Source organism: Neolamprologus multifasciatus, chromosome 6 (assembly GCF_963576455.1).
Source record: "Neolamprologus multifasciatus chromosome 6, fNeoMul1.2, whole genome shotgun sequence".
Classification (NCBI taxonomy): domain Eukaryota; kingdom Metazoa; phylum Chordata; class Actinopteri; order Cichliformes; family Cichlidae; genus Neolamprologus; species Neolamprologus multifasciatus.
Window position 1 is genome coordinate 34,997,617 of NC_140444.1, and position 23,988 is coordinate 35,021,604.

At 42.2% G+C, this 23,988-nt stretch overlaps 2 protein-coding genes and 1 pseudogene across 2 annotated transcripts; all 3 read left to right on the forward strand.

Moving 5' to 3' along the window:
- The first annotated feature begins 565 nt into the window (after positions 1 to 565).
- LOC146517496 (B-cell receptor CD22-like) lies at positions 566 to 1,767 on the forward strand. Its single transcript, XM_085163843.1, has 3 exons — positions 566 to 569; positions 1,107 to 1,238; positions 1,496 to 1,767. Exons 1-3 carry the CDS (start codon positions 566 to 568, stop codon positions 1,765 to 1,767), a joined length of 408 nt encoding a protein of 135 aa, XP_085019969.1.
- Positions 1,768 to 4,678: 2,911 nt separating this feature from the next.
- LOC146517497 (uncharacterized) lies at positions 4,679 to 6,709 on the forward strand. The gene is made up of 5 exons (XM_085163055.1): positions 4,679 to 4,686; positions 4,760 to 4,764; positions 4,832 to 5,901; positions 5,993 to 6,159; positions 6,383 to 6,709. The coding sequence occupies exons 1-3, from the start codon at positions 4,679 to 4,681 to the stop codon at positions 5,653 to 5,655; spliced, it is 837 nt and encodes a 278-aa protein (XP_085019181.1). The 3' UTR covers positions 5,656 to 5,901; positions 5,993 to 6,159; positions 6,383 to 6,709.
- A 173-nt stretch (positions 6,710 to 6,882) lies between these two features.
- On the forward strand, positions 6,883 to 23,395 carry LOC146517498 (uncharacterized; annotated as a pseudogene).
- Positions 23,396 to 23,988: the final 593 nt, after the last annotated feature.

A 23,988-nucleotide genomic window follows, 5' to 3' on the forward strand; every position in this document is an offset into this window, starting at 1 on the left:
GCATACGTGTGCACATCTCCTGCCCTGATAGCAGCTGGGGGAGGACTATCCTCCGCCCGTGAGTGCTTTGGCACAGGCGAGGTGCCCACGGCAGCACCTGTTGAGAGTAAGAGCATACACGCTTTCACGTCAAAAAGTCGTCATAAATTAGTCTCCAATAACACCAGAAAAAGTTGCCAGATTTGTCGCTAGTCGCTTTTTGGAATAAAAGTTGCTAAGGGGGTTTGGCCAGACCGGGCAAAGTCTTTAAGCCAACTTTCTTCTAAGTGGCTAACCACTGCAAACAAAGGGTCTGAACAATAGGTGGGTGTGGCTTCTGTATTCACATGTATGAGATAACTGTAAGGGTTATCGCCTCTGTGACAGCATAACAACAGCAATAAAAGCTTGAGATAAGTGGATGACAAAAACAGCTGCTTGTCGACACCGTCATATGTTACTGACGTTTTCAGCCTCTAACATCACTAGCAGCTGTATTTGAAACAACACATGAAACAAAGAGGTTTCTGTTACCTGAGCCATCTTGGAGCTCAGCGCCACTTTGAGTCCTTGCACTCGGACTTTCATGGGTAACATGTAGTAGTAACTGGTGGGACCTCCGGGTCCATGAGACCCTCCACCTGAATGAAACACAGAACCAGTCAGACCATACTGGCCTCCAGCATGTGAATCCTTCCAGATCAACCCCACTTAAGGGTGATCATGTTTCTGGGAGTCACGACACAGAGACGAGCACACGCTGGACTATAAAACAGAGATGTTCATTGTCAGTTATATTTGGGAAAAAGGAGGGAAAACAGCAGACACGGAAAAAATGAAAACAGAAGTTTTACAATAAGATCAAAAAGAGGCACCTCCTCTCCATATGGGTGATCGGATGCTTCTATGCCGAGCTCGTCCACTTCCTTTCTGTTTCCAGGGTTTCCTGCCTCCACCGCTGACCTCTGACCTGACTGTGTGTGGGCGTGACTCTGAGATGTGAAGACAGCCATTAGTCTACTTATCATTTTCTTTATCAGCCACAATAAAGCTCAAACCTTTCTGCATTTGATCGTCTTCCTCTGTCATATATGCACTGTTACGTATTCCTAATGTGGTCATTTCAGACACAGAGCTCAGTGAAGGCTCACAGCTCGTCTTCAGCTCCATTCAGTCCTCTGACTCTGGACAGTGTTACTGTAGAGCTGAAAACAAGCTAGAGGTGAAGAGGTCTGAATCCAAACATATTGATGTAAAATGTGAGTAAAAAAGAATAAAAACTGAAACATTTCATCAGCTCTGCCTGTTTAACATTCACATTCTGCTGCTGTAGTTCACTCATCAGCTGTAATAGATGATAAAGAGGTGCTTTGTTCACATCAGACATGCAGTGAGGTGATTTAAACTATGAAGGATTTTTAAATCCACCTCTAAATTTATAGATGCATGAAAAATATTAGCACACATCTAACATCCATTTCAACATTTTTAAATACGTTCATGTTTCCTCCTCCAGATGCTCCAAAGCTTCCCCCTGTGTCAGTGAGTCCCTCTGCTGAGATAGTGGAGGGCAGTTCAGTCACTCTGACCTGTAGCAGTGATGCTAACCCAGCAGCTAGTTACACCTGGTACAAGGAGGACGAAGACTCACCTAAAACATCAGGACACAACTTCACCATCAGCAACATCAGACCTGAGCACAGTGGGAGTTATTACTGTGTGGCCCACAACAACAGAGGGACTCATAACTCCACCTTACAGCTGACTGTTGTAGCAGGTAATCATTGAGGATGTACACATCCTGTACAGGGAGGAACGCTGGTCTGAGCGCGGAGTCAAGGAGATCATTTACGTGAAAAGGGAAAGACCATCTCTGAATCGAGGAGGGGGCCTAAGGGTTCATCGTTCACCATCTTACAATGCTGTGATTGCAGCCATTCCCCAACTCTCTGTGAATGGTCCTCATGGCTGTTGATCAGTGGTTGTGAGAATTTGCATTTTAATGATCTAGGAACTGACCTCCCAGTCCATTGTTCATTCAGTGGTGCTAGTTTCAGCTTCAGAAAAGACCTCAGAGGGTTGCTCTGTGTGTGTTACATATTACACATATTACACTTGTGGTTGGCAGAGTTGGTTTATTGTGGTGCTTTTCAGTGTTTCTGCAGCATCTTGCACAACAACAGTTGTTACAACACAATTCATCAGAAACTCTGTTTTCACTTTAAATAAAGATCAAGTTTGAATCAAAACATCAGCAAAATGAACAGCTGTGGTACAAGTGTTACACCTGTTACAAGTGGTAACAGGTGTAACACTGACAATCTGATCATTGCGTTTATGGACTGAAAACATTCAATAATGATGTGAGTACTGTCACATCAGCTGTTTGTCTTTAAGAGAGAAAAGTCAGAGGAAAGAATGAAACCCATTTCATTTGACTTCACTTGTCTGTCATTTGTCTTTTAGAAGAGACGAGGAAATGGAAACCAAAAGGTTCTGTACGTTTCTCTTTGGAGGCATTTTTGAAACTGTTTGAAAGAACAAAAGTGTTTAACGAACCCATTTTCAGATCAGTGGAGCCGAGCAGATAAACACTTTTATGTTCTGTGTCAGAAAAACTGAAATATCCCCACATTGATCTGACATGTGACACAAAACAGATTAACACTGTCTGTCAACAGAGGCGGCAAAATACTGACACTTTGTCCTTATGAAGAAGTGCAGATACTTGTACTTAAGAAGTATTTAAAAATGCTTGATATTTAAAGTACTGTGAAGTACTGATTCAACATCTTTATTTAAGTGAAAGTACTGAGGGCTCTGAAATGTACTCACAGTTTCTACCAGATAGTTTTGTTACAAGTTTACAGAACCTGGTGCTACATTAATATAATCATAATATAATATGAGTACATGGGAATACTAACTATTAACTGTTCACTGTCTTTATTATAGACAGTGAACAGCTGGTATTGTATATTTACTTTGAACATGTTAAAATAAACAACAGAAAAAAAAAGACAAAAAATACAAAATACAAAGAAAACAAAATAATAATTATAAATAACTTAAATGTTCAAAAAGCAGTATAGCTTAATCGTATTTAATCCCGCCCCCTTTTCAATATTTAATAACACTTTTTCTTCCAGTTTAGGCCCTATCCATCATAAACTCTTCCTTACAATTTGTTACATGTTTGCTTTTATTACCCCAGTAACACATAAAACCATATGCAAATGTACAGCTATATATACTTATATAAACATATTTGTGTTTATATAACACAAATATGTTTATGTAACAACAGGGGACTGTTGTTGTGATTTGGTGCCATATTATAGCTATATGATAATAATAAAACTGATTTGATTTTGGTAGTTTATTGAAATTAGCCTTCACATTTTCTTCTGTTAATAATTGTTGAAGAAGTTATATCTTTTTTTTCTTCTTTCTTTGTGGGGGAAGCAGACAAGCCCGATTAAAGGGTCGTCATGTAAGTCAGCAATAAACCACAACACCAATATGAAGATTTTTCTTTCTACAAACTTTAGATAATCTCTCACATGAAATTTCATTTCAGTTATCCGGCCCGTGATTTGCTTCCACCACGATAAACTCACACTTCCTGCACAGCTCTCTCTCTCAGTGGACTCAGAGAACAGTTTCCCATCTCAAATCTCTGTTTTCTGCATTATTCTCTTGCTAATTATGTAATATCTTCTTTTTCTGTTTTTCTTTCTTTGTGGGGGAAGCAGACACCAAGCCTGACCAAAAGCACATCGTGGAACTCAGCAATAAACCACAACACCAATATGAAGACGTTTCTTGCAACAAACTTTAGATAATCTCTCACATGAATCTTGTACAGTGATGTGTTCTTAAGTCTCACGCAAGTAAGCTGAATCTGAACCCTGTCTCCTCTCGTTACAGTGACTCCCAGGACAGTGATTCCTGGAGTGGCTCTATGTATATAGTTTTTTATTTGTTTATATAGTTTTTTAGTTGTGTTATTTCTGTTTGTAAATAAAGTTTTGTTATCACATTTACCAATGCCTCTGTTTGTATTTGCAATTGAATCCTTTTATCTGGTTTGGCCTTCAGCCATGACATCACATACAAATAGTTCTCCAGGCTTTTTACTGGACTTGGCTGCTTTTTCACTCATTTCTACTCAGTCCTTGTACCTGACCTTTCTTAAAGTATTTGTGTCATCAAGACACTCACATATGAATATGATCTTTATCATTCAAGCAATAAAAATGCCCCTAACTCAAAGGATGAACTTTGGAACCAACAAGGTGATTTACAAAGATGTTTATGTAACAACAGGAGACTGTTGTTGTGATTTGGTGCTATATTATAGCTATATGATAATAATAAAACTGATTTGAATTCAGTAGTTTATTGAAATTAGCCTTCACATTATTCTGTTAATAACGGTTGAACATGTAATATCTTCTTTTTCTGTTTTTCTTTCTTTGTGGGGGAAGCAGACAAGCCCGATTAAAGGGTCGTCATGTAAGTCAGCAATAAACCACAACACCAATATGAAGATTTTTCTTGCTACAAACTTTAGAAAATCTCTCACATGAAATTTCATTTCAGGGATCCACGCTGCAGTGATTTGAAGCTCTTCTATTAAAAATGGATGCTTCATTTAATGATGTGAACTTAGTTGACTTAGCTGTTTGTTGCTTGCATGAACAAGTAGAAGTGTCATTCAGTCTGACATAAATGTATCCTAAAATGCTTTTCTCTCATCATCTGATCAAACTAACAGATGTAGCTCTGTTCCTTTAGCACTTGATGTTTATTACATTCTTAATGTTATTTTGAACTTATTTCCTCACAGGTCGCCTCGACTACGTGGTTGAGCGTCCCGCAGAAGAAGGCCTTCCTGAGGTCATCAGGATCCTGGATGACTCTGACACCCAGCATGTCAGTGAAGGTGAGTATGGTGAGTATATCCTTCTCTCATCCTCCCCCTCTTCTCATGAAGCACAGGATCCTGATGACAGTGAAGAGGAAGGTGAGTACCCTCCCTACCTACCTGAGGACGTCGATGAGGTGAGTGAAGACACTGACAATTCCTCTGACTGGAACAACTCAGAAGAGTGGGCCGATTGGCCTAGTGACGACTCGGGGTATGACACCATGGATGAGAGAGATGATTCCCCTCTCATCCAGGAGCTCCCTCCAGAGCCGTTTTGGCACGATTGGCGACATCCTATTGCTCCAGGTGCTGCCCCGTTCGCCATGCCGCCTTTCGGCCAGCCCAACGCCCCACTCTTCCCAGTTGGTGATCCGTTGGCTTCTCCTCCTTCCTCTGCTCCTCCCTCAGCTGCTTCCTCTCCTGCTCCCTTAGCTCCTTCCTCTCCTGCTCCCTCAGCTCCTTCCTCTCCTGCTCCCTCAGCTCCTTCCTCTCCTGCTCCCTCAGCTCCTCCCTCTGCTGCTCCTTCCTCCGCTACTCTCTCAGCTTCTCCTTCAACCTCAGCTCTCACCTCCTCAGCAAAGAGAAGCAGAGAAGACATCTGCACTGAAGAGGTAAGTGCAAAGAGGTGCAAGGTAAGTGATGACACGTTCTGTTGCCCTTCGACATCCTCAGGTTCTTTTGGAGTCAGACGCTTCTGGGAAAGGCCTTTTAACCTTTCACTTGATGACAGTGACTCTGACTAGGTAATGTTAGAACTTGTTTTTAAACTTTAAATGTTTAAGTTGGTTTTTGCGTCTTGCAGTGTTTGTAAGACACTATTTAAATGACTAACATATTTTTTCTCAAGCTCTAGCTCACCATGCAGGACAAAGGTAAGTCCGTACTTAATGTCAACACAAATAAGTAGAAAATGTTTAAAAATGATGTCGTGAACTGACTGTAGTCTCTTGTTTTTACATAAGGTATAGCCTGTGGCTAAGGGATCAGAGGTAAGGTAAAAACACATAACAGAAGAAAAGTAAACTGAACAACTCGGTGATCTGTGAATTCATGCTTTTCTCTTTGTCTTTTTGTCTTCAGGTGCTTTACACTTGTCCTCTCCCAGCATTCAGAACTTCAGACACTCAACGTCCAAGACGGAGCTAACACAGAGAGATGCTCCACCCAGAAGACAGCCTTACCCCAACCCGATGAGAAGGATGGATGACCAAATGACAAACTGGAGAGTGGTGCTGTGTTCCAGCTATGTAAGTTATCACCTCACATTGGCTACAAACTGTCTTGAAGACTAAATCCTTCCAATAGCTGGTGTAAATCATCGTCCTACAGTACTGTAGGTTTAAGTTTATTTATAGTTATTGTGTGTATATGTTGAGTTTAAAATTGCATTTAACAACATGCTGCAGCTGCCAACAATGGAAATGCTGTATTGTGTTAAAATGACGTCTTTCTCGTGTTATTGCTTTGCAGAGCAGCTGAGAGTGGACAGAGCTGCACAGAGGACCAAAGATCCACTCTCAGCACTTCATACCTGACTGGCCACAGCACCACCCCTCTTCACCCAGGGTGAGGAGGGTCCTGACCCCGCCTGCACAGAGGGAGTTGTGAACATGCACTTCTGTGTCGGTGGGTTTAGGAGCCTCCTCACACTCACACGGATGAAGACTGTCACTGGAAGATGTCTCCATTGCATCAGCAGGAAGCATTTGTATAATATTACAGTTTGTGATGTTTTATACATGTTTTTATTGCTTCACTTCAAACTAGGAGATATAAAATAAACCAGTTTTCATAATATTTTCTGTGTATTTAGTTGTTTTCTTAATAAGTTATTTGGAACATCATTGCAACCTGTCAGCTTTTTATTGAGGATTTAGAAAGTTGCTGGTGGCCCGAGTGTGTACAGTGGGGTGTTGTTTTTGTCACATGGTGAAAGTGACCTCATGGGGAGCAAAAAGAACAACTGAACAATGTGGGGATTCACAGACTTTGGTAATCATTAAAAGATGAAGAAAAATAGTTTTGTGTGATCAGTTTTAAGTACTGTAGAAAGTGAGCAGCAATTTAATCAAATCCTGGGATGAAATGGGACAAAAGGGTAATGTGACAGCCACATTAGTTCCCTTTCCTCGTTTAACAATGTGTAAGCTGCTTTAACCTGCAATTTACTGCATGTTATTAGGCTGCATGGTACAACCACAGTCTGCTAACCACCCGTGGTGAGCGAAGGTTTTGAGGCATTGTTTGAACTACTGATGAAGCTTCATCAATGCTTGTTAAGTTTCCCAACCACATTTCATCCCGATGGTCCAAGGCTTACATCTTTATGCTCACAAACGTGCTTCTGTAATTAATCAGTAACCAATTTATTACTTTAAGTTACAGTGTGAGGGGCATTGATGAACATAAATTAGATTTAACTGGATTATGTGTTTAGGTCAAGAGACACAGACCTTCATCTTTAAGAGGCTCTTCTTAAATGTGTAATCACGATGTTTGTGTTTGTCTGCAGCATCACTGCAGCAGAGAGGGTATAACACAAGGCCACAGTCATGTGGTATTCTGTCCTGCTATTAAGTGAATAAAATACTGAAAATTCAATCTAGACACTAAATACAGTCACCGGCCACTTCATTAGTTACACCTGCCTTAATTCTTTGTGGCACAGATTCAACAAAGACCTGGAAACATTCCTCACAGATTTAGTTTCATATTGACATGATAGCATCACACAGTTGCTTCAGATTTGTCGGCTGTGCATCCATGTTGCAAATCTCCTGATCCACCACATGCCAAAGATAATCTGCTGGATTGACATCCGTTATAAGATGAGTATACTGTGGTCATAAAACGATGGACATGGTCAGCAGCACAGCTCAGGGAGGTTGTACCTCTGGAGAGGCCTCTTCCTACACCTGAAGTTTTTACCAGTGAAAAGAACAGGTTTCCTCACACAGTGTTTCCTAGTGTTTCATCAACAAAGGAGAATTTATTCCTCAGACTGTGCAAAATTGCATTCATGGTTATCCTGCTGCGAGGGCGAGCTCTGAGATGGGCCCAAGCCATGCTTGCTCCTCAGCAGCCTTTATTTAACCTGATATGTGGAAGACTGCTCGACTCTGGAGAAGGAGTTATGCTTTCTGTTTTTTAAAATGAGCAGTAATGATACTTGTAATAAATGTAGTCTTTATGCAGCTCTGGAGGCCTGGATCACTGAACTGAACTCTCGGCATCCCACCATTGAAAAACTCGTAGCTGGTCAGGCCTCTGTAGATGGAGCAGTGGAAGGTGGCGTAGACCCTGCTAACTGTCTCCCAGCAGGTTATCCTGAGCAGACGTGAAAACATGATGGCTGGGTGACGGTGAGGAGGAATCATAGACTTAAACAGAAGCCCTGGTACACCACAACCCTGTTCCTGTGTCTAACTGTTTTTCCCCACTCGGTGACACACCCGCCGGGGAACAAACTCTGCTAATTAGTGATTCTGTTCTGAGACATGTGAAGACACCAGCAACCATAGTCAGTTGTCTTCCAGGGGCCAGAGCAGGCGGCACTGAGGGAAATTTAAAAACTGCTGGCTGAGGGTAGTAGTAATACACCTGCACTTTTTTTGCCCCCCCCCCCCCCCCACCCCCCCCCCCCCCCCCCACCCCCTCACCCCCCTCACCCCCTCACCCCACCCCACACCTCCCACCCCACACCTCCCAGACATTGAGGAAACAGGACCTCCAGACTAGGTGTCTTTTGTCTCTTCGAGAACTCTGGGAAGTAGCTTGGGGAGTGTGAACCTTAAGGTGTGAAGCAGTTGTGTACTGAGGCTAGACTAATTTTATAAATCTGACAATATCTCAGCTTGCTGCGATGCATGCAATTTATTTTGAAAACGGCACAAGTGGGAATTTCTTCCGAATGGGTAATGTCGGCATGTTCACAAGCGTTTTATTTAATTTAACTAGTTTTCTTTCCAGGGTTGATGCGATCATTTTATTTAAAAATCGGGATTTCGCAATGTTGAACTAAGGCAAACCTGTCTAGACAAATGGTAGGGGGTGGGGTGTAGTAAGGTTGATGGTGGGAAACAGGACCTCCAGACTAGGTGTCTTTTGTCTCTTCGAGAACTCTGGGAAGTAGCTTGGGGAGTGTGAACCTTAAGGTGTGAAGCAGTTGTGTACTGAGGCTAGACTAATTTTATAAACCTGACAATATCTCAGCTTGCTGCGATACATGCAATTTATTTTGAAAACGGCACAAGTGGGAATTTCTTCCGAATGGGTAATGTCGGCATGTTCACAAGCGTTTTATTTAATTTAACTAGTTTTCTTTCCAGGGTTGATGCGATCATTTTATTTAAAAATCGGGATTTCGCAATGTTGAACTAAGGCAAACCTGTCTAGACAAATGGTAGGGGGGAGGGTGGGGTGTAGTAAGGTTGATGGTGGGAAACAGGACCTCCAGACTAGGTGTCTTTTGTCTCTTCGAGAACTCTGGGAAGTAGCATGGGAGTGTGAACCTTAAGGTGTGAAGCAGTTGTGTACTGGCATTGTTCCTGGAGAAGGTATTTAACCGAGACCTATGCGAAGCTCAGGGTGAACTCAGCATTCGTCGCGACAACATCACTTTCTTTGAGACCATCAAAACTATCATCGTTCTTTATAACATGGACATCTTAAGCGGTAAGTAAAACAAAACCTATTATTGTATTTTTAAAAGTGTTATGTTAACATATTATAGGATATTCAAACTATCTTTTTTCCTAAAACAAAAGCTTAATTTTCAGGAGTTCGGGAGAACGGCACAGCACCCTTTTCTTTAGAAACGGGGGATTTTAAAGATGGAACAACATCTCTAACAGGCACAAGGTGTGTACAGAATTACGCGATTTTTAATCGTATGTATGTTTTAAGCTTGCGATTGTTTTAAATTATATAATAACAGAGTTTTTCTTTGATTTGTTCCAGGGTTAACAAACTGAGCAGGAAAACATTCAGACACCGCGACCACAGAGCCCATCCTTACAAAAGGTATGTATACAACGGGGTGTATAATTGTGTATTTAAAAAAACAGCAAATGGGTTTAAACAATTCCAAATGTTCTAAAACCGACCGTTTTACACATACAGAGCCACGCCAGAGAACCTTATGTGCGGAGAACCAGGGCCGTCAGGAATAACGCACACTACAAGGTATATATATAAATTAGATAAAAAGAGATAGAGAGGGAGACACGCTTATTCTGTTTGAAATGGGTACATGTATAAATGTTTTAACACATATCTATCTTCACAGACTGCAGCACAGTACCCCTCCACATAATGATCAGGACACCGTACTCCAGACGTTTTTGGAATGTTTAAACAGTATCGACCTCCCAGAACAACAAAAACCTGGAGCTTTGTGCAACAGTGGAGAATCAGAAGCGATCTTCATCAGCGGTCCTGCAACACCCCCGAGTGAGTGCTTGCCTCGTGATTTCTCTGATGTTTTTGAATACAGTATATCAGATTTCGATCTTGTTCATATACCCACCCCACCAGAATGTGTCAGAAATAGCATTGATTCACACGTAGATTTTGAAGACGACGGTATAACAGACTCTCAAATATCAGCGGCGTATGATGCTTACATGAAGGTTTCAGACGCTCAACCTGTTGAACAGAGTCATATAGCTTCATTAGTTGATAAATTATGTTTGATTGAAGCTAGACTCAATCAATACCACCAAGAAGCACAGATACAAAACCAACAGTTTATCAAATTCATAAAAAAAGTGTGTAGTACATTAGACATCATCTGCAGCAAAATTTCAAGTCCCTGACTTTTAAAATCCAGACCATGGACCCTCCAAATAAATTATTTAAACATAATAACGGAACCTCCAGTCCTGTTAGATGTTTTGACTTAGAGGCTTTTATGCAGTGGGCTGAAGAAACAGATAACAAATTAGACAATATTGTAGCTAGACTTAATAGTGTGCCTGCATCAGCCTCATCTGATACACATCCTCGTCAGACTGTTCCTACGCCTGCTATTGCTGATGGGTCTATTGTTGTTGTTAATAATAGTGGTAGTACATCAGGTGATGCTCGGACCACTGTTGTTACTGATGCTAACCGTATTGCTGCTGCTGCTGCTGCTGTTATTGAGTCTGTTACCGCTTCTACTAGTACTACAGACGCACATGCGTGTCCGGGCACCGCTGCAACACCACACACCCCCTCAGTCATTGTAAATTTCTCACAAAGTGATACTATCGTGATTGAGCCCGTTGTGCAATCTGGATCTGGCAGGCGCTCCCAGCCACACATTAGAGAGATACCTAATTTTAATGCTCGCGAATTGCGTGAGCGCCTTGATTTTAGGGGTATAAGTCTTGATCATCCAGAACAAGTACCTGCGCGAGTGCGCGAGTGCTTAGCCAATGTGGTAGACCGAGCTGTGGCTGGATCTCAACAGGGCAGCGTTCTAAACGTAGTCCTGCGTGGCCCCTCGCTGGCTTCAGATGTTCAGGTTGTTTTAAACGCTGATGATCGGTATGATCCGGAGCTGTTTCTCGATCGAATTGCACAAGTTATGCAGAGTAATGATGAATCTATCGGTGATGATGAATTAGAGTTTATTGTCACGGTAGCTCAGAACAGTAGTGGTGGGGCTCGCTTAAGACTGGCACAAATCCCTTATGATGAGATTCTCTCAAAGAAAGGCAGACATTTATACACACCAAACAACACACACAACAATTTGTGCTTCTCCCTATGTATAGCACATTCATTAAACTCATCAGCCTCTGAGCTAGAAAAACTCGCTACAGCTAAACGGATGCATGCTGAAGTAGGTCTATGCGACAAGCAGCAAGTATCATTCACAGATGTCAGTAAATTTGAGAAGCACTTCAACATTAAGATTGTAATCTATTACCACACAGAAGGGCGTAAACGCCTGGAATGTTTTTTCACACATGAAGAGCCAAACACAAACACGTTGATGATGTATCTCCATAATCAACATTACCACATGATTTTAAACCCAACCGCTTTTCTTGGTGCATCCTATGTGTGTAATTTCTGTTACAGTACATATAATTCACCATTACATCATTCCTGTAAACATAGATGTAACACATGTTATACACTCTGTCAACACCACAGGGGTCCCACAGTGAAATGCAGCGACTGTAACCGCATCTGCAAATCACAACACTGTTACCAGCAACACAAATTACCAGAATTAAAACACAACATGATCCCCTGTGATAATATGAAACATTGCATGCACTGTGGCACCACATATAAAGAATCCAAGAAATCGCCACACAGATGTGCCCAGCCTAGATGCGAGCACTGCCGCGAGCCTAAATTAACCGGAGACTCCGACCATCAGTGTTTCATACAGCCTGTTGAAAAACAGAAGCCTACCGATAAATACATTTTATATGATTTCGAGACTAGGTACCACAACGGTAAACACGAGGCTAACTTTGTGTGTGCGTCTGATCTGAAGGGCAATAAGTTCACATTTAACACATTAAAGTGTGTGGAGGCGTTTGTGCAACATTACAGACGCCCAAGGTTTCGTGGGTACACTTTCATAGCACATAATGCATCTGGCTTTGACAACTACATACTCCTCGAGTACTTTGTCAGACAGTGCATAACACCTAGTGTCATAATGAGCGGCAGCCGTGTGATTTTGATGTATGACAGGGACTATGACCAGCGATGGATTGATTCGTTCAGCTTTTTGCCCATGGGCCTTGCCAAAATACCCTCTGCTTTAGGTTTTCAAGATCTGCAGAAGGGCCATTTCCCACACAGGTTTAATACGAGGGATAATGAGCATTATGTGGGCCCGTACCCAGACCCCTCCTTCTACGGCTATGAGTACATGTCTGAAAGCGATAAGGTGCGATTCATGGAATGGTACCAGGTTGCCTCACAGAATCCCTTTGATTTTCAGGCTGAACTCAGGCGTTACTGTGTTAACGATGTTGATGTCCTGCGTAAAGCATGCAGCATTTATCGTGACACGTTACTGGGTTGTACACAAGTTGATCCATTCATGTATACCACCTTGGCTGCATTTAGTATGGGTGTGTATAAAACGCTGTTTCTGCCTAGAGACACGCTCGCTCTCACGTATGACGGGGCATACGTTGAGCAGAATAAGACGTTTTCTAACGTCTCTATCGAATGGCTTCAATACGTGTCCCACACCACCAACAAAGTGGTAAAACATGCTCTCAGAGGAGGCGAACAGAGGGTTGGACCGTATTTTGTGGACGGTTTTGACCCCACAAGTAATACAGCTTATGAATTTGCAGGATGTTTTCACCACGGCTGTGTTAAATGTTACCCCCGAGAGCGAAGTTAATCCTGTCAGCAAAGCATCCTATGGACTGCTGCATCGCATGTTTTGTGACAAAGTTGATGCACTGAGATCACAACACAGTGTGAACGTAATAGTGATGTGGGAATGTGAATGGGCTGCCTTGAAGCAGACAGACCCTACAGTTGTGGCTTTCATGCACACATACAGAAAGCCAGAACGCATGAATCCCCGAGACGCTCTTTTTGGAGGTCGCACAAATGCTATAAAGCTGTACCACAAGACTGGTTGTGATGAAAAAATATTTTACTACGACTTCACCAGTCTCTATCCCACAGTGCAGTCTAAAAAAGACTATCCTGTAGGACACCCTCAAGTCATTTACACCAACTTTGACAAGCTAGAAAATTATTTCGGCTTTGTTAAATGCACAGTGCTCCCCCCTAAGGGTCTTTTTCACCCCGTCCTTCCCTACAGGTGCCACGGAAAACTGATGTTTCCACTCTGCAGCATGTGTGCTGAAGACCAAAACCAGCATACTGCATGTGGACACAGGGACAGTGAGCGGGTATTGAAAGGCACTTGGGTCTCATTTGAGCTTGAAAAAGCTGTTGAGAAGGGATACAGGGTTCTTGCTATTGATGAGGTGTGGCATTTCCCCAATAAGACCGACACATTGTTTAAAGACTATGTGAAAGCCTTCCTAAAACTCAAACAGGAGGCCTCGGGGTATCCTGAACACGTCAAGACACCTGACGAACAGAAGAAGTACATAGACGAGTATTATGAGAAGGAGGGAATAATGCTAGACCCATCCAAGATTTGTGTAAATAAAGCTGTTCGTAACTGTAACAAGCTGTTGCTAAACTCGTTATGGGGTCGTTTCAGCATGAGGTCAAATATGGCATCATCTGAGCTCATTACAGACCCTTCCAGATTTAGCCAGCTAATGTTTAGCGACCAGTACGACGTGCGTCAGTTTTGTTTCATCTCTGACGACGTCGCAATGGTGCAGTGGCGGCATGCTGATGGTAGAGCTTCCCGTGTTAAGGACGTTAATGTTTTTGTCGGGGCCATGACCACTGCACACGCCAGACTCATGCTGTATGATTTGCTAGACAACTTGCAGCAGCGCGTGCTGTATTGTGACACGGACAGTGTCATTTTCACGGCACGCCCTGGCGAGTGGATGCCTCCTCTAGGTCCGTTTCTGGGGGATCTCACAAGCGAATTAGACTGTGGAGAGGGTGGTGTGGAGGATTACATAGCGGAATTTGTTTCCGGTGGGCCAAAATGCTACGCGTATCACACATCGTTGGGCAAGACCCAGGTCAAATGTAAAGGCGTGACACTGAACGCACTAAACTCAAAAGTGGTCACCCACGACTCCTTGAAAGGTTTAGTCCACAAGTTTGTAACCAATCAGACATCAGACGCACACCTAGTTGCCGTGTCTGATAGCATCAGACGCGATAAAAAGAAGCTTCATTTGAAGAATAAAACCATTGTGAAAAAAGTTAAAGTTGTTTACAATAAGCGCCGTGTGCTCCCAGACTATACAACTGTACCTTATGGATTTTAAATTAGAACAGGGGTTTGACGCCCGGTTGCAGCACCCGTTCAGTATGGTGGTCAGCGGTCCCAGTAACTGCGGCAAGACTTTTTTTGTTAAAAGCATAATTGAAAATTCTTCCCGGATTATATCATGCAGCATTGACAATATTGTATATATATACTCATGCTGGCAGCCATTATATGACCAGCTTCTTAAGATAAGAGACATAAACTTTGTTAACGGTATACCCGAATCTCTTGCTGATGACACCCTTCTTCCTGCAGAAAAGAACAATTTGTTAATTATAGACGATGTAATGAACGATGCAGCTAACAATTTAGAAGTTCAAAATGTGTTCACAAAGTATGTGCATCATAGGAATTTGAGTTGTATATATCTAGTTCAGAATTTGTTTATTCAAGGAAAATCCAGTAGAACCATTTCCTTGAACACTAACTATCTAATATTGTTTAAAAATCCGAGAGATAAATATCAGGTTATGCTTTTAGGTAGGCAAATGTTTCCGGGTAATACTAAATATTTTATAGAAGCGTTTAATGATGCCACATCCACAACATACGGGTATCTTTTAATAGACTATAAAGCTAAGACCCCGGACTATTTAAGACTCAGAACAAATTTACTATCAGAGCGTCCGGTTGTTTACATTCCAAAACAAAAATCAGCAAAGAGGTGAAAGGATGTCATCACGCATGCGGAGGAATCTGTCTCTGTTGGAGATGATATACAGGGCTCCTCCTACTCTACGCAGAGTTATTATTAGTAATTCAAACTTAGATTTTATCAATGCGCTGTGTGAGATAGCCTTTAATGTATTGCATGGTAACATACCACTGACCAATCAGCAGTACAAACAGCTGAAAAAGAAAAAATCAATAATCAGACTGATTGCAGACAAAAAAATAAAAACTTTGAAAAAGAGAAAGACAATCAACCAATCTGGAGGGTTTTTACTGCCGCTATTAGGGGCTGCAATCCCTTTCATAACCAGTCTGATAGCAAACAGGTGAAAATGGAACATGTGCAAAAGATGTTTTTGGTACCCCAACACCAGTTGGACTTAATAAAGCAACACCAGCAGCAGCAGCAGCAGCAAACAGACAGCATCAGACAACAGTCTCAGAACGAGTTGGACAAGGAGATGTTACAAGTGTTACAAGATTCTGACATAGATGTGTATGAGAAGGCTAAAAAATACAGCGATATTCTCCAAAGATACCTTACCCTTGTGAGACAAGGTGCCCGTGAAAAGAATGTATTGTCTTTATCATTACCTGAACAATTTAACAGGGATGTGCAACCCCAGTCGACGGACACATCGCCTGTTCATGGTGATGCAGGGGTGAGGGATCTTGTTGCGGAGAATGTTTTAACATACATACCTAAAAGGTGTAGGAGGAATGCAGAACTTATTCTATCAGCGGTGAGCCGTTCGCCACACTTGATCTCTTACAACGACAAAGGCGAAATTATTGTTGATAAACACACCATCCCTGGTTCACACATTTATGATCTAATTAGAGGCGTCACAACCACACACACACCCTCTGAGGGTTTGAGACCTATCGGCTGGACAGAGTTTTTAAAAGCTGTCTCAGATTTAAACGTACCGTTATCAGCCATATCTAACACAGGCATACGTAAGACCGTCGCCATGTATAAAACCGATCACACACTGTCTGAAGACCCTGGTTTTTTAAAACACACACCAAAAAAGATCACCCCTGGTGGACCGCTGCGACATAGTACACTAAAAAAAATAAAGAATAAAAAAAACAAATTAAAGGGGGGTCCTGTAGAGTGGTTGGATTTTTGAATTCAGGTTTTTTCTTATTGCACCTGAAATTGTTTTTCTGCTAAAAATATTTGCTGTTTGGTGTTTTTTCTACTGTAATGTTTTTTTCACTTATTGCTGCTAAATTGTTTTGTTTTGTTTTATTTTATTACTGTTAAATATATTATGTCTTTATTACTGTTAAATATATGTTTTTCTTTTTTATTACTGGTTAATGTTTGATTTCTTTTATTTATGTTTAAACAATGTATGTTGTAAATCTATATATTTATATACGAGATTTGATAATAAATACCATTGACTCGATTATCATGCTCTCATGTTGTTTTTATTATTCTCATTAGTACATGTCAGTATCCGCATTGCACACACACGTAATCACTGCATACAGCAACAGGTTGTATGTTGTTGACAAATCGACACACCATAGCATCATTACAAATTAAATCAGACCCATACATGTTAAGCACACGCTCATAAGATACACCATTTTGCACATGATATAAAAAAAATACACAGTGTTGACCGCATGTGATGGAGAAGTCGTTCTGCACTTGTTTTCCTGAATATAAAACAGTGGAACAGTTTTTTAGAAGAAACATCTTTATTGCTGGGGGAAAACTGTCTAACGAGTGACCAAAACTATCAAAAAAATAACCGCGTCTGTCTCTCGAAATATAAACAGCAAGCCAATGTTCCCCGGGCATCGTAGAAGGGTGGGTGTTTACAATACTCATAGCAGGGAGTCTTTGAAGCCGTTCAGTGGTTAGCTGATCATAGGCTAACACGCCTAGGAAATGTGTGTTTTTATTGATAATGCTGCCGATCACGGCTGATAGTTCTATAGTGTTCATGACCGTTTTTGTCTCAATAGTAGTCCAAGAGCACCTGTCTCATGTTAGATATTTCAATGACTGAATCAAATACCGAATAACACAAGAGGTTCACTGTACGGGGTAGTGGATTTCTGAAACGGGTTTCCAATCTCACGTTCCCTGTTTTAATTAACGACACATTCCCTGAATGTCCTTCGTCAGCTTCCAGATTGAAACAGAATAAAGTGTAGCCGTTACCAAAGTCCGCACGCGTAATAGCTAAAGATCTATCCTTTAAATGTCTTCCTGTGGTTTGTATCAGCTGGTAAAATTCTCTGGTATAGTGTTTTCTCTGGAAATTGGGCTGGAATGGTTTAGCAGGATAAGCCTGACTATCAGCATATAAAGACATAAATTCTATATCGCAGTTTTCAAAATGAAATGGATTACGCTGGTAGGAGCCAGTGTATGCTTCATTGTCTATAAATGCAATGATCACAAATTTAGGTATCCTACCCATAAATAAATTGTCATTTGTTGATATTCTAGCCCCTGCAGGTATGGAGAACGTCTTTAAAGACACTCTGTCTACCGTGTATTTTGCGTTTGCATGGTGCAATGCCTTGCTGTGTGCAAGTCTGACGGTCGGTGATACACTAACTTTCTTGACAAAGAGACTGGCTGAGACAATTTTAACTCTGTATGCATTGGCATCCGCTGTCATGAGAGCAAATTCGTCTTTAGAGCGCACAAATTTCAGTGACAGGTCGATTCCATTAAGTAACAGTTTTTCTTGAAAAAACAGGTCTGCATGTACTGGTGCAATCAATTCAACAATACTGCTATTTGCTGTGTAGCCACCTCTGGTCACCAGGCCCTGGTTCTCTCCTTCTATAGATGTGTCATTCATGTGTGATGATGTATCCTTACAGAATAACCCGGTGCTGAACTGTGTGTCTAAAGTGTCCTTATTATAATTGATAAGACATTCTATCACACCTCTGTATGGATATGTGTTGGATGATTGACTAATGAGGCGGTCTCCCAAATTAACATCAACTTGACTAAATATGCTGCATCCAGGATAATTAATAAATCCTACATTAGCGTCCCTAGCCAGGTTTGAGCCATCAGCGTTTGTGATTCTCACACGTGTGTAGATATATGAGTCATTTAGATCCAGGTAATCTTCACCGGACGATGAGATGTAAAACTCGATCGGCCCTCCATCAGTGATTGCAGATACAGGTGGGATTTCGATAAATGTACTTTTCTCAATGCTAGTCTGTGTGTAGGGAACAGTAAACAGGTCCAGCTCTGTTTTTACACATTCTCCAGAATGACTGTGTAACAGTGCCATTTAGAATATGTCAAACTCTGCAGTTTTAGAACGACTGGTTCTGGGTCTTTTCACTCTGCGTGACGGTGTCCGTTTGCTAGCTCTCCTGCTAGGTTTTGTGGTTTTACGCTTTTTAGACAACGGTTGCCCTGGGGGTGGGGTCTTAGATGGTCTGGGCGTATACACATACAATCCGCTACCGTCCTGCTTAGTGGTTGAGGGTCTGGTTATGTTGGTTATGACATCAGACACTATGCCCGATGCGGCTGTTTTTAGGTGTGGTTTGACTATGCTAACTCCTTTTTTAAACAGTGGTACAGCAAATCTAAACAAGCTGCGGAACAACCCACCCAGCCCTGACCCATATTGCGTACTGGTCCCAACATACCCTCCGAGCTCTCCACCAGCCTGTGATAAGTAGTATTTTACATATTTTGAGTCATCAGTGTTGTAGACGGCCATCCTTTTTTTCAAAAATGGTGGGTTATCGGTCGGAAGTGTAACTTGACAAACACCTTGCCGTATAAAAAGGGTATGTGTTGATTTCGATCGTCTTTCAAATCAATTTCTATGTCGTCGATCAATGTCTTTGACACAGGTGTGTAGTGTGGGCTGTCAAATTGTAGAATAGGCAAGCGGCGGTCATCGTCCGTGATATTTATAGCTCTTAATAGCCTCGCGTGGGCGTCACCCACAAGCTGGTAATCAACGATATCTGCATAAATAAAGATGTTATATTTTCCCCCGTATATGTCTGCGGGGTGCGGGGCATATGTGTTTTTATAATGAAGTACAAACGGTTCTCCTGTTTCGAATCCTAGGATTTCCGCCAGTCTCCCTCTAAATGTGAGAATAGTGCCCCTAGGTCCCATAACACAGGCATGGTTAGTAACTGTGTTGTATTGCATTTTAAGGTCTCCAGTGGTTTGGTACTGCTGACATTTAAAATTAAATTCTTTTATTATCTGTTCCACAGATGCATAATGACCCACAGACAGTTCGATCATGGTTACGGCGATGGTTCCATCTTTGACTGGGTCATGAATTTCCACTTGCGAATCTGATTGTGGAAAAGACATCCATATGCGTGGGTACTGTATCTCTATAACAGCAACCTCATACGGCTGATCCAAAACGATAGGTTTTGCTAGCTTTGTTCTAAAATTAGATATCTTATTACCCGGGTAAACATGCGCCGAAGCATTCGAGAAGAGGCTTACATAGAAGCCTGCATTGTTGTTGTTCTTTTTATTCATGCTTTCTCAGTCTATGCTCAGTGTTGAATGAATGTGTGTAGAGCTGCGTCATCTGAGTTAATTACGCCTCAACGATGTCTTTTTCTGGAATCCACGAATTAAAGCTGTCGGGCCATCCTAGCCATTTCACTAGCACATGCTTTTTCCGACCCACTTTTTTTCTAGCCAATATGTTTTCAATTTTAAATGTTTTGTTTTCATCAACAACCACACGTTGTATCTCAGGCTCATAAAATGACCCTTTCAATACCTCTCCTGCTAGATCCGCTAGTCTGTACACTGGGGGCTGTCTCCCTATACGTTCCTTGACTGTGAAAATCTCATCGGTGTAGGTCTGCTCGTATCCTTTTCGAAACTTTCCTCTCAGTTTTGATATTCGTACAGTGTCGCCAATATTAAATTTAAAGCACAGTTCCCTCTGAGGCCTCGTTTTGTACAGCGCGTTAAACACCGACTTCTCATTATCCTTATTCACCTCTGCCGGAGCCATTTGGATAGATCTGTGATAAGCATTGTTATATGCTTGTGTGAGATCTGGTATGACATCTACATATCTCCGGGAGTTGGCTGATGTTAAGTACTTCCACATTCTACCCTTGAAGCTACGATTGAATCTCTCGACAATACTGCATTTAACCTCGCTAGCTGTTGAGAAATGCTTGATATTATATCGCTCCATTAGGTGTTTAAAGGTTGTATTATAAAACTCTTTGCCTTCATCTGTTTGTAGTTTCACAGGGATCCTACCCTCACTAAGTATATCCTCAAAAGCAGCTGATACAACATTCGCTGTCTTGTTTGTTAGGCATCTAACCCATGCGTATTTTGAGAATACATCTATACATGTTAGCAGATATCTCACATTATCATTATCTGACACATATTCACACATGTCAACCAGATCGGCTTGAAACTGTTTGTCGATCCCTGTCACCAATACTCTATTTCTGGGGAAATGGATCCTCACAGGTTTATGGAGTGTGTAAGTGTCGTCTTGTTCTAAATAATGTTTGACCTGAGATATTGGAGGTGTTACACCTGATGCCTCCCCTGCCGCTATACGTAGCTTATTTAAACTGGCCAACCCCGCAGGATGGGCTGGATCATGATATATTTTATGCAATGTGCTTTCCATGACTGTACAAACCACAAATGACTAAGAAGTTGGTGTTAACACGTCTTTTTATTTAATTTTCACACAGACACAATCACAGACAATGGATACTTGAACAGCACACATTAAACCAGGTGTCTCCCACCCCAGTAGTTTCCAATCATGCGGAGCATGGCTGGTTTAACACGTCGGGCGCAAGTACTTGCTTCTAGCAGGTCCACAATGTTGTCATTAATGGCGCATACTATATTTCGCTCTGATCTCAGTTCACACATGAGGTGTTCTGCAACTCTGCGGATTTGTGTTCCAGTCCCATCTGTGGTGTTTGAGCGTACAAACAGCTGGATGGCTGGGATGAATCGGTCAGTCTTGAGCCTTATCATCACATCGTCATAGTAGGTGTCGAAGAAATACTCAGACAATTCCTGCAAGCAGCTGTGTTGCACCTGACTGGGGTGGCCTGTTTGGCATCCGTAACATGTCTCTTGTAGAAACTCATTCAGCGCCAACATCAACAGGTGGAGAGTTGCGAGTTTGATGTCGATTACAGTTTCCTCCCACAGGTCTGATATGAGGGGGTCCTGTGAGCATGCTGGTGAGGGTGGTGGAGTCTGGGGGGTCGGGATTAGCAGCCCTATTGATGGTGACTCTGACAGGTCCCACGACGGCGAGTCATGCTCTGTAAAATGAAAACCACAAGCTCTTAATTTGTCACATAGATACACACGCAACCCCACACACACACCCCTCACATTAAACCTACCAGTTTATTGTTTAGTTGTCGGAAGGTCTTATGATTTTAGGTTTGCACAGGGTAGCAGGCAAACCAGTCTTCGGACAACTCGCCAGATCGTCAAAAACAAGGCGTTTTCTAATACTCTCGTACGCAGTGTTGAGTCTGTCCCTCTTGATCGCGTCGTCAATCTGGCTAAACAGACGCGACAAACCTCTCCAGTCGCACCACTGTATAAAAAACAAGTCCTTAAACCATCTTGTGCGCTCTTCAAGGTTTAGAGGGTAAGGATTTAACCTCCAGTTTTCAAGCCCTCTGGAAGCAATAAGACTATCCCTGTCATCACATGCACTGAGAAAAATAAAGTCTTCAGGGTTGCGATTGAAACGATCAGCCTCAACCCTGTAAAGCTCAGGGCCTGATGCACTGTTCCACTGGGAAACATACAGCACCTCTGGGAAGCCCACATTGTCCAGGTCCGCACACACTACGGTCCGGAAGAGCTTCCAGTTTTTGGTAGAGATGCTTTGGGGTTCCCCCCAAAACAATCCCTCGCCACAATCTACACTAAGCACAACTGTCCCTTCGGTATATTTAATGGTATACACATACCCTTCAGCGCCGCGATATTCTAACTTAAATACAGTCCCATCTACGGCATTTTCACAGCGTTGCTTTTTACGTTGAGGACCCCGGCTGCATACTCCTGTAGACATACCTAGAGCGGCTGTGGCATGGGCGATGTCCTGGCTGGGTGTCATGGTTGATACAGATGGTATTCTGTGCTCCTTAGGTCGGTGAGTCGTTGGGGTCCTTAGCGCGATGTGTCTGTGCTCCTTAGGCCGTGGCGGTGATGGTCTTAGAATGTGAAAGGATCACTTTTATACCTATATAACCTAAGCCAACCCACTAGGAGGAGTCGATACCGCCCAGAGGGTGTGTTTTCACACCTGAACGCGCATGCGCCGAGCACATCTGAACGCGCATGCGCACACGCACGAATCCGACCAAACGGGGTGGGAGGTGTGGGGTGGGGGGTGGGGTGGGGGGTGGGGTGGGGGGGGGGGTGGGGGGGGGGCAAAAAAAGTGCAGGTGTATTACTACTGAGGGTAAACCTGAATTCAGTAAAAGTATAATTCACATCAGCAATAATGACACCTGGTTACGTCAATCAGAGGTCATTAAAATCAATATTGAATCAGTGTGTAACTTTGCAAACACAATGTCAGACTGTAGTCCCCTCCCCAATCACACCAGGAGTGTCATGTTCTCCTTAAATTGCTGGCTGTCTGAGTGGTGTCCAAGAAACGATGTGGGCGTAATAGATAATTGGGAAACTTTCTGGAGGAACTCTGGTCTGGTTAGGAGACATGGCATCCATCCCACTTTGGATGAAGCAGCTGTTATTTCTAGAAATCTGGCAAATTTATGAAATCCCCTGAAACATGACTATCCAGTGTTGGGACCAGGAAGCAGAGTTTTATTAAAACTCTATTTTATATTAAACAAATATGGAGCACTGCTTTCTTCCATTTGCACAATATCAATAAAATTAGAAATAGCCTGTCTCAGAGTGATGCTGAAGAACTAGTTCCTGCATATGTTACTTCTAGGCTTGACTACTGTAATTCATTATTATCAGGATGTCCTAAAAACACCTTGAAAAGACTTCAGTTAATCCAAAATGTTGCAGCAAGAGTACTGACAGGGACTAGAAAGAGAGAGGTGATGGCGATGGCGTTCATTTCACTCTCCTTGAAGCTCGGTGTGAAATTCTGCAGTAGACTGGAGCGAGGCAAAGAGTAAGTAAAGGGACAATAAGAGGAAATGAAGGGAGAGAAAAAACATGGCAGAGAAACACAAAGAAAGAAGAAAAATAAAAATAGTGGAAAAAGGATCAGAGCCTAAATTCTAAAGCTGCAGCTTTGCATACCTGCAGCTCCAAGATCTCACTGACATGTAATCATAGACTGTATATAAACATAGGCCAGTGTGATGTCATTGATTTGTAGACTTTAATTTTGAACAAAGGGCAACCTCTGGGTACACTTCATCATACTATTTATTCATCTCTGGCTCTCACAGCAGGTCTTTTGTTCTGTCGTCCTTCTCTCAACTGCTCCCA

What these genes read in the sequence shown, in the direction of transcription:
- LOC146517496 (XM_085163843.1), top strand. An exon ending in CAAACATATTGATGTAAAAT is followed by an intron (nt 1,239 to 1,495) that starts GTGAGTAAAAAA and finishes TTCCTCCTCCAG; the next exon opens with ATGCTCCAAAGCTTCCCCCT.